The following is a 16,433-nucleotide window of genomic DNA, read 5'->3' on the forward strand; positions in this document are numbered from 1 at the left end:
GTATGCAACGCTTTGTGCATCGGTCGCCGATCCCATCCTCAAGAACTCTAGTCCCTACCTTCCTCCGCCGTTTTAGCACTACTACCCCAACTCTCCCAGCTCTCCTTACTTCTGACACTCCCCCCAGTCTCAGTGCCCTTCCGACTTCCTCCCTCCCCCAACCCAGAAGCCCGCCGCTGAATAGCCAGCCCCTCCGCTCCCCACGCTCCAGGCCGGCGATAAAGTCCCTTGATAGCCGCGCTGCGAGGTATGCCGGTACCACCTGAGGCGCGCCTGTCGAGTGTGCGGTTGCTGTTACTGCTGCTGCGGGTTTCGCTGGTGATGGAGGCGGTGAAGGTGCTGCGTCTGCTGAGGGGCGGACCGCGGATGGAGCGGTTGGCTTGAGCGTCGATTTCATCCGTGATGGGATATAGGGGCGAAGCCGGACGTGGAGACGAAGGAAGGGAGGGCGTAGTGGGTTCGTCGGGTTTCGGGGCCGAATTCAGGGGAGGTGGATCAGCAGGGGCTGATACTGGTGGTGGTGGTAGCGATGGTGGCGGTGAAGCCACTGCGGGAGTCGTTTCTTCGCTCACTGGAGCAGGATTTAACGGTTCGACTGGTGCTGCGCTATCAGGAAGGCCTAGATGCTCTTCATATGCATGGAATGGCACGGCGTCATCGTAGAGGGCCAAACCTGGGCAGTATACGCAACCTTTGTCCTCTTTATCCTGCTCTGTAAGTTGAAAGTCCGGATGTATAGCCTCCCGGTGTATCACAGGGATCAGCCGGAGCAACAGCTTTGGCCGAGTGTGAGATTCTCCATCGGTAGGCGCCTGCAATGTGGCCTCCGGTGTTGACGTGTCAAACACCTGGGCAGGCCAAAGCCCATCAACTGTATCCTCCTTGGCCTTCTCGTCGGTCGCGGGCATCCGCGCAGTGATCATCTCCCGCTCCAATCTCGCAAGCCTCCATGTCTCCGCGGCGAGCTTGACGATCCGCCTCACAGCTACTCGGATTGCCTCTTCTTCGCCCGGATCGGCCCAGTGCCTAAGCTCGCCCACGATCTCTTCAACGACTGCTCCGGCGGCGGCGTTAATTCGCTCCTTAGCATCGGTCGTTGTAAAAGCGGCAACGAGCGTATGCTGCCTCCAAGTTGCTTCTTTCCTGGTGCTCTTTCCTCTGAGCTGATTGGACATCGCGCTGAACAGACCATCGGCGTTGTCATAACGTTCGCCTAGGCTGAACAGGAACGGTGTGAAGACACGGGAGGTCAGAAGGCTAGAAACTACGTGAGCTACGTAAGCTAAGCGAAGGTGGCGAGACCGCGGCGTGTTGTCAAGGAAGGGAGGGAGGTTTGGTGGGACACAAGCGACGTTTTCCGCCGGTGGAGAGGTCGGAAGATGCTGAAAGTGGGTGGCCGACAGATCCAGGATTAGCGTGGAGAGCTGTGTGAAGGCGTCGATGCTGTGGAGAGCATGGAGTCAGTCAGTGAAGCTAGTAGTACTCGAGATAGGAGATGGCGAAGTTCGCTGAAGTGGGATTGGATGGTTTGCTACAGGACTGTCATGCTACAGTACAACTCCATACGCCTTTCGCTGGTTGAATGAGCCGGAGCCGCCCACACAACTTACTAGTATGCATCCCCCTTGCTCTTGACATCCATAACTTCTCCGAAACTGTCAACTATCTTCTGCAGCCGACCCTTCTCCACGCCTAAATTCTCGGTAACGCTTCTGAGCTCGCCGACTGCACGATCAAAGGTTTCGCGATCCTCGTCCCATCCTTTCTTGAGGGTCGCTATCTCGTTTCTCAAGCCTTCCTTTTCAGCCTCCCACTTGTTTGTAAGGTCAGCTTGAAGCTCTAACCAGAAGCGCTGGACGCCACTCTTCTCTTGTTCCTTCTCTGCCGTAAGACACTGCCGCTGCTCTTCCATGTCTCGGCTAGCTCTCGTTCGCTCTTCGTCCCAGGCTCTTGTCAAGTCGTCCTTCTCCGTGATCCAGGCTTCTCGGCTGTCCTGTTCCCTTTTGGCAGCAGCTTCAAGCTCGTGCTGCATGGTGTCGAGCTTGGCCTCGAATTCTTCCTTCTGTCGGTCGGTGTCTATGCGCATTGTATCTATTTTCCTGTTAAACTCTGCTTCAAGATCATTCCTCTGCTTTGCAAAGCCTTCATCAAGGGCGTCCTTCTCTTTGGTATGTGCATCATTCGCCTGCAACAGTCGTATCTCAAACGTGTCCTCTTGCTCTTTCTGTTTCTTTTCAAGCCCCGCTGTGAGATTTAGCTTCTCCATATCGAAGTCCTCCTTTGCTCTTGTCTTCCAGTCTTCGAAATCTTCCAACATTCGCTTCCTTTCCTCAACAAAAGCCGCCTCGGCATCGGCTTTCTCCCCCTCAAGTGACACTCTCTGAGATTCAAGCGCACAAATGTCTTCCTGCAGACCTTTCCTACTAGTCTCGGCCTCATTGACACGGTCCTCGAACTCCTTCGTTTTTTCCTCCGACCTATCGAGTTGTAGCCGCAATCTGTTGCTCTCCGCCTCGTGAGCCTTGGTCGTACTCTCATGCTGCTTCATTGCATGGTCCAGTTGCCTTGTAAGCGTGTCAATATAATCTTCCTTGCGCTTCATCAGATCGGCATGTTGAGCCAACGCTTTCCGAAGGAGCTCTTCGCGAACACCAAGCTGGGCTTGTGCCTCGTTATAACAAGACAGAAGGAGGTGTAGGTCAGGAATTGTGGAGGAGATCCGTGAGAGCAGATCTCCTGCGTCACCTGGAAATGCGGTGCTGTTTCCATTTGTTCGTTGCGATATGCTAAATTCGCCCGGCGAAACTGCTCTCACGTCAATACTGACGTGCGGTTGCATCGGTGGAGTGCTTCCGTAGAGACTAAACGGTGAGCTGAAACTTCGGTAGGGTGCTGAGTGTGATGGTGGTGCGTATTGAGGCTGTAGCGAATAAGCAGGACCACTCGACATGCCATTCGTGGTGCCATAAGGAAAACCGTTACTAAGCACAGTTGCGTGAGGCAAGGGCGTTGGGCTTGGCTGATAGAAGTGTTGTGGCAGGTAGCTCGAGTTTGGTAAAGGCGCAAAGGGCTGAACTGGAGCAGAGTGCGGATGCTGGTCGGGGGACTGCGAGCGAGGAGCAGACATTGATGTTAATGGGGTCTGTGGCAGATTGGCTATCTGAGGTGCAGGAATCGGAGGGGTTTGCTTTTCTGAATCATTCCCTCTGGTTGTGGCGCGCTCAGTGTTGGCTTCGGGCTTGTTTGCGGCGACTTCTGATGGAGGGGCGTCAGGCACCGGATACTCAGGCTGGTCTGGGCTTTCACTGCCGCTGGCCGCTATTCCCTCAGCTGGTTCCTCTAAGCCATGCTCCACGATGACTTCTGCAGACGGGGCATCTGTGGAAGGATCGACGACAGATGCAAGATCCTTCTCTTCAATCTCAGCACCTTCGGCGCCTAGATGTATCTCGCCGCTATCTGCGGCATCGGGTCCGGGTACGGCCGCGGGACCCTCGCATGTTGTTGAAGAGGCTGCGCCAGCAGTCGGCTCCTCAGCTTCGCTGAACTCTAACGAAGTCTGAAAGCTATCGCTAGCTGAAGATTCGGCTCCCTTCAGAACCTCTATGTCTTTCAACGGAGTGTTCTCAGGAGATGCTGCTTCGTCCTCTCGACCTTTGATGTCTTCTTTGCGCTCCTCAACAATACCGCTGGCATTTTTTGTAAGAGTCGACACTGTTGGTGGCGCAGGAGTGCTCGATCGCAGGCTTGCTATACTCGGTGACGGTGATACGGCTGGCGAAGGTGGCAACGCCGGAAGCATAGACGGTGATGCTGATCGGCTCGCCGGTGGAGACGGACTTCTTGGTGGAGTAGACTCAGCTTGTTTTGCAGGCCGCCTTGCAGCTCTGCTGTCTTTTTTTCGTGCAGGCATGGTGCCGTTAGACAATGTGAACCAAGTGATCAGAGGAATGAGCGGCTAGCGGCAAGCTGCTGGTCGTCGTGTTATTACTTCAGGACTTTGGTAGTGACCTTGGCGAAGTAACGTTGTTTGGAATATATTAGACTGCAAGCGATTGGGGACCTCTAAGTACGGGACTTAACTATGAATAAAATGCGGCTCATAAACGGCACGTAAAGAGCTCAGATCCCATTCGGTGTCACCAATGATACGCTGCCAGTACACGTAACTTGACAACTCAATGTCTGGTAAATGAGGAAATCGCTCGCTATGCCAATGGCGGACGGCATTGCAGATACTACCGGAGATCGTTTACTGGTGAACGATTCGGTTGAGAGGTAGGAAATGCTCAGAGAACAACTGTCAAGATTCGACTCGCGGACGACTCTGACTGGAAGGATGAATGCATCTCGCCATGGATCATGAAAGGGACTAGTACGCGTGTGCTAGTAAAAGGCGCAACTCATGTAATACAAGGGCATCAAGATGAAGTGATGTTGAGAGTCGAGGCTCTAGAAGCCGGCATAACAGTCATTTCTCAAAGCAACCGCATCCTTCTCTGGTGAGCTGATGGCTGGTCCCTCGGCGGACCAATGACATTATTGAAGTCTCCGTCGGGCTTCGGCGCTGCTGCCAGACGCGGCGTGGCACTCTGCCATTGCCCTCTACTACCATTAGAATGGCTATCTTCTGCGTACGGGCGAGCCTCACTGGGCATCAAAAACACAGAACCTGGAGGGTGACGTGCCATGCCGCCTCTTGACAGGGAGAGGTACGAAGATAGGCCTGAGGCGTCGAACTCAAGTTAAGTGGGCGCTTACTAAGCCAAGCTTTCGCGCATCGTCCTCGACGTGAAGCAGCGGACTTCAACACACGGCTATCGTCCGCCAAGGCCTCTTACCTATGAAAGTCAGAGGAACCGAAATAGTGGCCGTGGTGATGCGGCATGGTGCAGCCGCGCGCGAAAAGGAAGACGGTGATAGTCTTGGACTCCGATGACGACGAGGAGAGCGCAACCCAGCCAGCACAACCAGCACTGCTGTCACGTCCAGGTCGAACATTAAGGTCCAGCGCATCAAGCAGGGTTTCCCGCTCTAGACCGTCCGAAAAGAAACCCCTAGCGGAGGCTTCCCAAGCTTCCTCGGCCACACCTCCAGATGCACAGGCCGCATCTCAAGGCGGACAGCCAGGCACCAAGTCCAGACCCCAAGGAAACAAGATATACTCCTTTTTCAATGCTGCTACACAGCGGCAACGTTCACAGCCATCGGCTAGCCCGGAGAAGACGACTGCAAGCATACACGAGACTGAGGAGGATTCAATACTCGATGATTCGGACGAGAAGCAATCGCGCAGGGCAAACGGTCATGATGGATCTCTCTCGCTAGCAATACGGAAACGGGTGCGGGATGAAGCTGGAGAGAGTGCCGCTCCTGATAATAGGAGTTCCCAGCTGAGCAGTCAGAAGTTCCTTAAGACATCAAAGGGCGCAAAGCGAGTTACTTCAGATCCAAGCAGCGTCAGCCAGCCACCCAAAGACCAGAGACCCTGGACGGAGAAATACGGTCCTGTCAATCTTGACGAGTTGGCTGTGCACAAGAAGAAAGTCGCAGACGTGCGGGCCTGGTTGAGCAACGTCCTAGCAGGCCAGGACCGCAAATGTCTACTGGTTCTCAAAGGCGCCGCTGGAACAGGCAAGACTGCAACTGTCGCCCTACTGGCACAAGAACTGGACGCCGAAATCAATGAATGGAAGAACCCGGTGGGTTCGGATTATACCGCAGAGAACTTCAATTCCACCTCAGCGCAGTTTGAAGACTTCATAAGCAGGTCTGGTAAGTTTGGGGGCTTGAGCTTTGCAACCGAGGGTGTGGGCTCGAAGGAGCAATATCAAGAACCAGTGTCACAAGCAAGCAGTAGGCAGATCACGTTGATCGAAGAGTTTCCCAGTACATTCACACGTTCGTCTTCAGCTCTTCAGTCTTTTCGTTCTACCATCCAGCAGTATGTCTCTGCGAACAGTCGTTCCCTCGACAGTATTTACACCAGCGATGCCCAGAGAGAGAGTGTTACGCCTATTGTGATGATCATCTCGGAAACCCTCGTTTCGGCCAACACGGCTTCCGCTGACAGTTTCACTTCTCATCGTCTTCTCGGCCCTGACATCCTTGCACATTTCGGCACCACGGTCATTGAATTCAACGCGATAGCGCCTACACTCATGGTCAAAGCTTTAGAGCTAGTGGTGTTGAAGGAAGCCCGAAAGTCAGGCCGCCGGAAGACACCAGGCCCGCAGGTCATTAAACGCTTGTCGGAGATCGGTGACGTACGAAGTGCAGTATCTTCTCTAGAGTTCCTTTGCCTCCGAGGAGATGAAGGCGACGGTTGGGGCAGTAAGATCACCTTTACAAAATCCAAGAGGGCCAAAGAGGACGTGCCGCTCACGAAAATGGAGCAAGAGAGCCTAGAGATGGTCACACAACGAGAGAGTGCTCTAGGCCTTTTCCATGCTGTCGGCAAAGTCGTGTACAATAAGCGCGAGGCACGACCTTCTGTTGACTCGATACCTCAGCCACCTGCCCACCTGCCACAACATGCACGGCCAAACCCGCCAGAAGTCAATGTCGACACTCTCATTGATGAGCTGGGAACCGACATCCAGACGTTCATCGCTGCGTTGCACGAGAACTATATACTCTCCTGCCAAGGCACCACCGACGAAGACACAATCGATTCCGTTAATGGCTGCATCGACGCTTTGTCTAATGCCGATCTTCTCTCCCCTGACCGCTTCGGCTCTGCTAAGCGCCCCTTCTTGGTTTCCGCTGGTGACACCTTGCGCCAAGACGAGATGAGCTTTCATACCAGCGTCCGCGGGATTCTCTTCGAGTTACCCCATCCCGTCAGAAGAATAGCGCCTCCTGCCGATCTTGCGGGTCAAAGAGGGAGAGGCGGCTCAAGAGATGCGTATCAGATGTTTTACCCCACATCTCTCAGGCTCTGGCGGCAAAAGGAAGAGATAGAAGGAAGGGTGGACCTGTGGGTTAGTCGAGCGCAAAGCGGACAGCTGCTTGGTCCAGTCAGGCAAAGAAACCGGAAACAAGGCGCAGAAGCTGGCGGTGTGGAAACCTGGAGGCGGACTGCCACGATCACCGAAACCACAAACAACACCGAAGCCGCCGATGCTAGCTCGGCACCATTGCTGCTTGGAAGCGGCAGCTCCGCGCCTCGCGAGATGCTTCTAGAGCGGCTGCCGTACATGGCTTTCATATATCGGAGCAGACCTTCGATCCACAGCCCGGATGTTATCAGGGAACTCGAGAAGGTGACGCTCTTCACTGGGATCGGCCTCGCGAGCGAAGAACCATCAGAAGAAGAAGAGACGAACGAAGCTGTCGAGGGGTTGGCCACGGACTCTTCGGCTGGTCGGGTGGCTGTAAGGAAACCTACCATCAGAGCAGTCAAAAGGGAAACGAGTCCTCTCGGGGTGAGTGGCGTTACTGGCGTAGAAGAAACGGGTCTGGCAGGACTGGTGCTGAGTGATGATGATATTGAAGATGACTGAGCTACGTATCGGAGTTCTCTGGCGCTGAGACAAAAGTATGGGATAAGACGGCGTAGATTCCGGAAGAACTCTGTGAACATAGGAAAGAACAGTCAATATTATCTGGGTTGGCGTCAAAGGGGATGCAATGTCGGAGTTGTTCGTATAGAGGTTCGTCCCAATACCAGCGGGTAGCAGTACTACCTCCTGTATGCAAATAAGAATGATACTTATGCTCGTAGCTTCCGCACAGACTGACACACACATTCAGTAAGCTGCTTTCAACGATTTGATGTCCAAGCTGTCTAGCCAGGGACAGTGCGAAGCCCACCTCCCTGAAAGAGTAGTCACGTCGGGGACCGTGCTCTTCTGATCCCCAAGCTCGAGTCGAGGAAGTCTCCAGCTACCTTTCCACATCGCTTCAGCAGTCCTACAACGTATCTGCTTCCGTCGACTGCTTATACCATACCGTGTTTCGTAGTGCATTTCGCTCAACCCCCTCATCCACCTTAGCAATATCCTCCCACCATGGATCAGAAATTTGGTTCTTCGCCCTTCTCGGACACGTATGATAGATTCATCCTGATACCCCAGGACTCAAGTTCTCCAAAGGCATCCGACACTCAGCCAACCTCAGCTTCTAGCGAACGTCAACAGCACGGATTCGCCCATCATAGCGGCTCCGCTGAAGTTGGGAATGGATGCTTTCCTTTTCCGACCGTCGACAACCAGATGGAGCCCTCCCATTCCAACACAGATCCCAACCTGCATATGGAGAGGGTCCACTCCACGAATACGAGAGCCTCTTCTCCACGGATTCCGGCCAACCATGAGACCGTAGACACGTCGGCCAACATCAACAACCAAGCCGATGTCAGCAACGCAATCGAGCCTAGCTTCGTCTGCAACTGGCCAGGCTGCAAAAACCGTCTGCACCGTACAGAATGGCGACTGAGAATCCATCACTTGAAGAAGCACGCCCCAGGCACCCCAATGCACTGCTGGGTCGAGGGATGCAATCGTCATAAAGATCAGCGTTGGGAAGATCGCCCGGGTGTAACATGGCCGTTTCCGAGCATTGGAACTTTTAGGACGCATATGAGACTGGTGCACGGATTTGAGATTGGCCCCAGGTCTGGCAGGGGATGAGGCAGAAGCTGGTATTTCTTCGCGACTTGGAAGCAGAAGAGGATGAACATATGCTGATCTCGCTAGTAGACTGCTCAGAGGCTCACACGTCAACACTCTCTATCTCTAACAGCGTCAGAAGGGAGGTTCATGGCTGGAGAGCTTTGCTGGAGGGGAGTTGCTGAGAGGCGAGTTGCCAAGAGGCGTTAATGGGTTTTGCTGAAGTAGTCGTTGAGAAGGCAACGCCCATAAACATCGGCTATCTTTGTTATACCTTACTCTGTGTCCCGGACGATTTACATGCATATCGCCCTGTTGAGGCCTGTGCGCCCTCGTTGCTCCGGCATAAGTCCAGCCAGTTCCCCCGTCCTTTCCACGTCCTTTTAGCCTCCTCTCAACCTCACGAACCGCATTGTACTTTGCCAAGCTTCTCGCTCAGCCTCCTTAGTTTGTCTCAGCCTCCCCCTGTACAACATGGAGGCCAACTTCTATTGGCCGCCCTTCTCCGACCTCAAGGAGGGATCCGTGGGTCTCACCTACGATTGGTCGCCCTCATTCGATGCGCATGAGGGATCCATGCAGACGCCCTGTTCGGCCTCCGCCAGCGTATCCGGCACTCAGCCAACTTCCGCTTCCAGCGAGCTGCAGCAAGGCAGTTACGCTGGAGCCGTGTAGGTTTTTTTTTTCCCGCTAACGTCGCCAGATTGGGAAAAAACAGGGATGATAAACACTTTAGGTACGTCACCTGCAGAGCCTCATATCCAATCCAGCTCTACTCACCGTACGTGACAGCACTCCTCAGCCATTTGATCAAGCCATTCAGGCCGCCTTAGCCAACCTCGAGAACGAAGCCAGCTTGCTCAACCAGCATATATGCTTCGTACCAGGCTGTAAGAAGAACCAGTTCACTCGTGAAGCCGATCTGCAGCGCCATATCAAGACTGTGCATGTCCGTGACGAAGCTTTCTACTGCGAAGTCGAGGGATGTCCTCGCCATGAACATGCTCCCGGCGGCCAGCGGTCCTTTCCGCGCAAGGACAAGATGAAGGAGCACATGCGGACGGTGCATAGAAACTTAGGGTACTGAGAACGCTGACTTATGGGACGATGTGGTTGATGAGGGTGAGTTCTCATAAGTGATGCCACGAAGGATATACAAACATGCCTAACTGCTCTGGCAGACTGCTCATCCCACTTCTTGTTGGACTTGCTGAAGCCAAGCTGAGGGAAGGGTCGTGATAGGGGCATTTGTCGGAGAGGTTACTGGGGCGCGTTGAAGGAATTTAACAGTCTAGTAGCAATCATGTCTTAATGAGTATATTGGCAATAGTTTCTTTCGTACAGGTTTACTTCATCTCGGTCTGGATTCAATTACTTCTCTTCCACCACCATCTGGACAGCATGATTCAGTGCCACGTCTATGCCTGCGATCACCTCTGTACTCTCAGCCGGAGATCGATTCTTCAACGCTATATACAGCACTCGCCCCCACCCCCACCCCCAACCTCACCCCTACTCATCCTCCTCATCCTCCACCTCATCCATCCCCATCCACCTAGCCCTACACCTCACCGCCTCGCCCCTAACCGCCCTCTTCCCATCATCCAACGACGCCATCAACCTCTTCGCGACCTGTTTCCTAAACGGCAGCACCGTCTCCGTCCTCAGCTGCCCAGGCACAAGCGCAAGACACTGCAGCGCCGCCGCCCTCACCTTGGCCGGATTCCTCTTCTCGCTCGTTGTGGCCAGCAGCCGCGTAATGAGGCTGCTGGCATGCTCTTCTATCGCTCTCGGGTTCTGCGTCAGGAACGTGATGAGCGTGTCCAGCGTCGCGGACTTGACTTCGTGTTCTTCGGGTGGCAGGTCGAGGGATTGCAGGAGCAAGGGGGATAGGGCGGAGATTTCGGGTTCGATGATTGTGTAGGGGAGCCAGCGGAGGATCCCGGATAGGGCGATGAGGTAGTTCGCTTTTGTTGAGGCGTCGGTGGCGGAGCGGACGGAAGTGGAGATGTTGGGGACGAGGAGGCTGAAGGCTTTTTGTTTGCGGAGACCGGAGATGGTGCAGTGGTTTTCTTTTGTGAGGAGGTCGTCTGGTTGGAGGAGGGTTGAGAAGCCACGGGCTACGGTTGTGCCGTGCTCAGGAGAAGAGAGAAGGGCTAGGAGAGACGGGAAGATGGTGGTGAGTGTGGTATGATTGCGGAGGACGAGGCCCTTGATGATGGCGAAGATGGTGCGGATTGAGTTTATGGTGAGGTTAGCTGGGTTTAGGAGATCTGTGGGTGCGTACAGGACTGTGCCTGTAACGGCCTTGAGTTCTGCGGTAGGTATGAATTTATTTACCACCAGTGAGACCTGCGCCGAGGTGGCAGCTCGGACCTTGGGAGAAAGTGAATCGACCATAGCAAAGTTGACCAATGCCGTAAGCAGCTCGTTGATATCATCAACTGGTTTCGCTTCCCGTTGCAGGGCTGCAAGGACATGCGTGGAAACAATCATTGTGCGTCCCTGTGTTGTTGGAGCATCCGTGCCGAAAGGCGGGAGGTCTTTTGCGGGTCCGGTGCGGAAAAGGGTATAGGTCTCTCTAGCGATCTGCTTTTGGAATTCGAGATGTTGAGTTCGCAGGACCACATTCGAGAGTCGTCCAATAAGGTCTAGAACGCCTTCATCTTCGAAAAGGCTTGACCTGGTCTCTCTTGCACCAGAAGATTGCTTGAGAAGTGGCAGGATCAAGTCGTTGTAGTAAGGGCAGGAACCAGGAGTTCCCTGGAGATTGTTGGCGCCTTGGGCGAAGGCGAACAGGATCGCTGATAGGATTGCACGGAGGTATCTGACCGACGCTTGTTGCTGGACTGCTACGTTGAACTTGTTTCGGAGGCGGAGGACAACTGTTTCGAAAAGCTGCCTTTCGCTGCCGAGCTTCGCGAAGGCCTCCAAGACAGAGACATAAGTGGTCGATCCATCGACGTCCGAGTCCGGCAATTGTGCCATGAAAGCTGGAAATGCATGATCAATGATGAGCTGAGGCTTTTGTTGGCCAATCTCCACTAGGCCATTGACCGATGCCGCTTTTAGCTCGTCATTACCATATGACTCCTCCGTGATGACTATGGTGTGGAACAACTTGATGATCTCGGCAATCTCTTGCGGTGCCAACAGTTGGCGGACCTTGGCCAATTGAAGAAGCGCATCCAGCGTCATGAGGCGAAATGATACTTCCTTAACGGGCACGGTTGATAATCCAGTGCTCAGGACTTCGAGCGCTTGATCGGTAAACTTGAGTAGCGCGTTATTGGCAGCAAGATCAGCTGAAGAGGTCCGGTCCCCATTAGGGGCTTGCTGTACCGCAGGCGCTGCTCGCCATTCTCCGTAGACTTGCAGGTCAGCTCGGATGAGCTGTACGAATACTTCGATCAGACCCCTCCTCTTAGGGAAATTATCAGCCGCTTGGTAAAGCGTGAACAGCGTTGGCAGAACTGCTCGAAGAATCATGTTCGCCACTTCCGGAGATACACTTGCGATTGCACCTAGTATGCGTCCCGCGGCCTGAGACTGCTTCGTAGGCGCGTCTTCGAGATGTTCGTTACACTCCTTGGCTATTGGCTTTAGGTAAGCGTTGAGTGCGCCGGTAGATGCCTGGGATAACGACCGCGCAATCTCTGAAAGTCCAGACAATGCTTCCTGCGCAAGGTCTTCTTCTTCTGAGTTGAGGATCTCGAATTTCAGGGCGTCCCAGAGCGTGACCGAGTAGAGTGATATGGTCCGTGGGCCATAGTCTTTCACACATGCAATGATGGTTTGGAGTACGTCTCTCTGCGTTTTCTTAGCTTGGATACTAGCCACTCTATCAGAGCTATGTTTACCTTCGTGTTCATTGAAGTTGAGTCAAGCTTGTCTAAAAGAGCAGGGAACGAGTAAGGAGCGAAGTCAGATGTAGAAGAGATGCAATCACGTAGTCGGTCCTTGAGGTCCTGCGTCGTGATGCCGTAAGGATCATTCGGGGGAGGCTTGAATGTGATTGGGAAGTAGTTGAACACTGCTTCGAACAGATCCTGCGTAGTTTGTTAGCTTGAATCTGGCAACCGATAGTACGATAGCACAATGCACATTATACAAAAGGACCGCAGAGAAGCTCGCAGATCAAGCACAAAAGCGTATAAGGAGAATGAGGATCACGTGAATGTGACAAAAGCTGCTTACCTGCGCATCGGATCCGATGTCCCATTCCGTCATTGGTACTTTCAGTATCGAAAAGACAATCATTAGGTTTCGCGGATCCTTCTCGCCTTCGAAGTAGTTGATAAGCCGAGACATGAACTGTGGTGAACTATCGTGAACGCTCTTCATCGCTACGGACTAAGGTTCAGCTACAGAACTTGCGCAGGCAGGGGATGATGCTCACCATTTCTATATTTGGCCATTAGGGTATCTATTAATTGCAAGACAGGGTAACGCTCGCTTTGCTGCTTGTAATTTCGGAGTGCATGAGTGTTGTCAAGGAGCCTGCTGCAGAATCAGCAATGGTTCAGGTGCTACAGCGGGACAAGCGGGCTTCACGCATTGATGACGCTTGCTACTCTTTCTTCATCCCATTTCCCGCGCTCTTCAAGTGCCAGAAGGCCTTTGGCGTACGAGCCGATTACATCGTGGTCATCCGCTAGGCGTGTCAGGAGAAAGTCGCAAAGGAGGTTTCCTGGATCCCTCTTAGTACTAATCGAGATCATGATACTACACAATGCAGCAAACAATGATCTAGATCATAGAACGTACTATGCTGTCTCGACAACACTCGAGGGGCAGTGGCCGCAAGGACTTCCGCAAGATACGAGGCCGCTTCACTCTATCAGCGATGGTCCGTCGACTTAGTGATTCTCACATTACCCTTCGCTCTTGTCGCGGTATCATCATGGCTGATATATTCGCCGAGAGACTCTATCAAATCCAGGAGTTTCAACTCCTTACTCTCGAGCCCTGCGGCTCAATCAGCGTTTCGTCGTGCACGTTAGAATGATTAATGTGTACGTTTTGCAGATTGAGCAGCAATCGAAGATGCTTCCTTCCTGTCCTTATCGAATTCGAGCAGATACAATTGAATATCTGACATGCTGATGATTTCTACTGTATAAAGACATGGATCCGGCAGCAACACTTTTGTCGTTCCGCGCAAGGTTCTTATCGCCATGACGCCACGACGCCAATCGCTGGCCTGAGGTTCAGAGACGGGATGCAAGTTTATCCGGTGGGGTCGCGGGGCATCGCGAAAAATATTTTGAAAGCAGCCGTCGCGACAAAGAGCTTCACGTAAGATGTAGACCGTATAGACGTCCCCTTGGGGAGGCTACAACACTCGCTATACAAAACCAGCTTTAGAAGGATCTCAACGCGTCTCAGAATCCCACCATGGCCGCCAACGCCGACGCGCCGGCCAATTGCAAAGTAGTCCTCGCTGGCGGCATCGCGAAAAGACTCCTCGTCGAAGTCGCCGAAGGCCTGGAGCAAGTCAGCAAACCACCGCTGCTCGTAGGCTTCCTCTCCAGCACCGATCCCGCCGCGCGCATCTACGCAGACTGGACCGGTCGAACATGCCGCGAAAACGGATTCGAGTTCCAGCTCCGAGAAGTGGATCGCGAGGAGCTCGAAGACGCGATCATGGCCGCGAACAACGACGACTCTGTAGACGGCATAATGGTGTATTATCCCATTTTTGGGACCGGGCAGGACCGCTACATACAGCAGACCGTGGACGTCAGCAAAGATGTTGAGGGTCTTACGGATCGCTATGTGCGGAACATGTATCACAATGTGCGCTTTCTGGACGAGGAGAAGCAGTGCAAAAGCGTGCTTCCCTGCACGCCTCTCGCCGTCGTCAAGATCCTCGAGTATCTGCAGATATACAACACGTTCTTGCCGTACGGCAACCGCCTACACGGACACACTATCACAGTGATAAACCGATCGGAAGTCGTCGGACGGCCCCTAGCTGCGCTGCTTGCCAATGACGGAGCTTGCGTATACTCAGTCGACATCGGCAACGTCCAACAATTCACTAGGGGCGCAGGCCTCAGGGAGAAGAAGCACAAGGTGATGGACGATCCGAAGTGGACGCTGGAGAACCGGTTGCCCTTGAGCGACGTGGTCATCAGCGGAGTTCCAGGTGACAAGTTCAAGGTCCCAGTGCATCTTTTGCGGGAAGGGGCGGTGTGCATCAACTTCTCCAGCGAGAAGGTATGATGCAGTCACGTTCATATGAGAGACGCGCTGACAGGTGTTGTTCAAGAACTTTGACCCAGAGGTCAAGCAGAAGGCCTCGATTTACGTCCCTGCTATCGGGAAGGTGACTATTGTTGTATTGCTTAGGAACCTCTTGGTGAGCCAGATCAATCTTCAAGATCAGAGAAATAGCGCTGACTCAAATAGCGAATTGTGCAGAACCGAAAAGACACCCAAGGGCATCCGGCGGCGGCGGTAGAGAAGAATGGCACTCTGGAGCAAGCGGCGCCTGGACCGTGAACAAGCCATGCTCAATCGTATGGGATGTGAGCTCTGACACCGCGGATGGTTGTGTTGATGTGACTATTTAGACGTTTTAGAGATACCAGATGAGAACATGAAGCAAAATGGACACCAGATGACCCGCGCAATGGAACCGTGACCCTCGTAGCCTTCGTGGTTTTGAATACCGCTTACCGAGAACGCCCAGATGAGATGCAGCACTGACAGCCCGCATAATAATAATCTTACAGCCGCTGCCTCTTCACCAGATCCTCGTCTTCCGGCTCAACTTCATCATCGTCGTCCACCAAAGTCATCTCCTCATCGGCACCGTCCCTCCCCCTCTTCAAGCCCTTCATCTTTCTGGTTTGCAGCTGGCTCAGATCCTGCCTACCAACATGTATCCTCCCCATCTTATCACCCATCGGATCCGTCTCGATATTCTTCTTCGTCCTCGGCTCCAGCTGCTTCGGCCTCTTCAGCGCCTCCTTCATCATGGCCTCATCCGCCTCCTTAACCCTGCCTACCCTAAAGTCCATCCTGGGGCCCATCTCCTCGACATCCACCCTTGGCAGCTTCTGCCCGCTCCGACTCGTCTTGATTAAGTAGGCTCTGAAGTGTATCGCCGGCGGCGCCTGCCCCTCGACTTCTTCCGCCGCAGAGATGTGTATCATATACTGCAGCCCCTCCACATCCACACTGGCGGCATCGTGCCCCCTAAACAGATCCAGGAACAGGCTCTTGGCTAGCGTATACGCGTTCGGGGTGGGGCTCTCAAACAACGTCCCCGAAAAGCTGATTAACGGCTTCAACCCCACCGCCGCCTTGGCATTCTTGAACTGGCTCAGCGTCCGGAACGTCTCGGGGTCGAGATACAGCTCCAGCATATCCAGGATCTTGTGCTGAAAGGTTCGGATGAACACCATGCAGTGCGGCCGCTTCTTGCTGTGGTGGCCGAAAACGAGCAGGGAGGCGTCGTTCTTTTCGCTGAAGAATTCGAGGCTGGAGGGATCGTCGAAAGGGTGGATGTCGTTCTTCTTGGTGAACTTGAGGGAGAGCGGGCGTTTAAGGGAGTTGATGTCGGTGAGGGCGAGCTGCACGATGTTGGAGCAGGTCGTGCCGCGCAGCAGGAGCGTCGTTTTGGGGTTTTCGGTGGTCTGGGGCTCGCGCTTTTCGAGGGCGCGCTTGGAGCGCGCGTTTTTGGGTTTTCTGGGGTAGGATTAGCTGTTCGGTGTTCTGTATTAGCTCTTACCACGGGTAGTAGCGTACATCTGGCGCAACATCTTTGGCGTTGCTCTAGTTGGCAGATATCGTGACTTGAAGCACTTGGTG

At 53.7% G+C, this 16,433-nt stretch overlaps 6 protein-coding genes across 6 annotated transcripts; 3 read left to right on the forward strand and 3 right to left on the reverse strand.

Moving 5' to 3' along the window:
- Window positions 1-47: 47 nt before the first annotated feature.
- On the reverse strand, window positions 48-3,913 carry W97_01234 (uncharacterized protein; the record flags this gene model as incomplete). The annotated part of the gene is made up of 2 exons (XM_007779142.1): window positions 48-1,443; window positions 1,611-3,913. 2 exons carry the CDS (start codon window positions 3,911-3,913, stop codon window positions 48-50), a joined length of 3,699 nt encoding a protein of 1,232 aa, XP_007777332.1.
- Window positions 3,914-4,886: 973 nt separating this feature from the next.
- W97_01235 (uncharacterized protein) lies at window positions 4,887-7,505 on the forward strand (the record flags this gene model as incomplete). Its single annotated transcript, XM_007779143.1, has 1 exon — window positions 4,887-7,505. One exon carries the CDS (start codon window positions 4,887-4,889, stop codon window positions 7,503-7,505), a length of 2,619 nt encoding a protein of 872 aa, XP_007777333.1.
- Window positions 7,506-9,086: 1,581 nt separating this feature from the next.
- W97_01236 (uncharacterized protein) lies at window positions 9,087-9,699 on the forward strand (the record flags this gene model as incomplete). The annotated part of the gene is made up of 3 exons (XM_007779144.1): window positions 9,087-9,283; window positions 9,316-9,348; window positions 9,405-9,699. The coding sequence occupies 3 exons, from the start codon at window positions 9,087-9,089 to the stop codon at window positions 9,697-9,699; spliced, it is 525 nt and encodes a 174-aa protein (XP_007777334.1).
- A 425-nt stretch (window positions 9,700-10,124) lies between these two features.
- On the reverse strand, window positions 10,125-13,713 carry W97_01237 (uncharacterized protein; the record flags this gene model as incomplete). Its single annotated transcript, XM_007779145.1, has 7 exons — window positions 10,125-12,422; window positions 12,473-12,661; window positions 12,810-12,958; window positions 13,012-13,112; window positions 13,167-13,266; window positions 13,491-13,580; window positions 13,632-13,713. The coding sequence occupies 7 exons, from the start codon at window positions 13,711-13,713 to the stop codon at window positions 10,125-10,127; spliced, it is 3,009 nt and encodes a 1,002-aa protein (XP_007777335.1).
- A 296-nt stretch (window positions 13,714-14,009) lies between these two features.
- On the forward strand, window positions 14,010-15,119 carry W97_01238 (methylenetetrahydrofolate dehydrogenase (NAD+); the record flags this gene model as incomplete). Its single annotated transcript, XM_007779146.1, has 3 exons — window positions 14,010-14,834; window positions 14,887-14,976; window positions 15,027-15,119. The coding sequence occupies 3 exons, from the start codon at window positions 14,010-14,012 to the stop codon at window positions 15,117-15,119; spliced, it is 1,008 nt and encodes a 335-aa protein (XP_007777336.1).
- A 227-nt stretch (window positions 15,120-15,346) lies between these two features.
- Window positions 15,347-16,384, reverse strand: W97_01239 (uncharacterized protein; the record flags this gene model as incomplete). The annotated part of the gene is made up of 2 exons (XM_007779147.1): window positions 15,347-16,310; window positions 16,371-16,384. The coding sequence occupies 2 exons, from the start codon at window positions 16,382-16,384 to the stop codon at window positions 15,347-15,349; spliced, it is 978 nt and encodes a 325-aa protein (XP_007777337.1).
- Window positions 16,385-16,433: the final 49 nt, after the last annotated feature.

Source organism: Coniosporium apollinis (genome assembly GCF_000281105.1).
Source record: "Coniosporium apollinis CBS 100218 chromosome Unknown supercont1.4, whole genome shotgun sequence".
NCBI classification, from domain to species: Eukaryota; Fungi; Ascomycota; class Dothideomycetes; genus Coniosporium; species Coniosporium apollinis.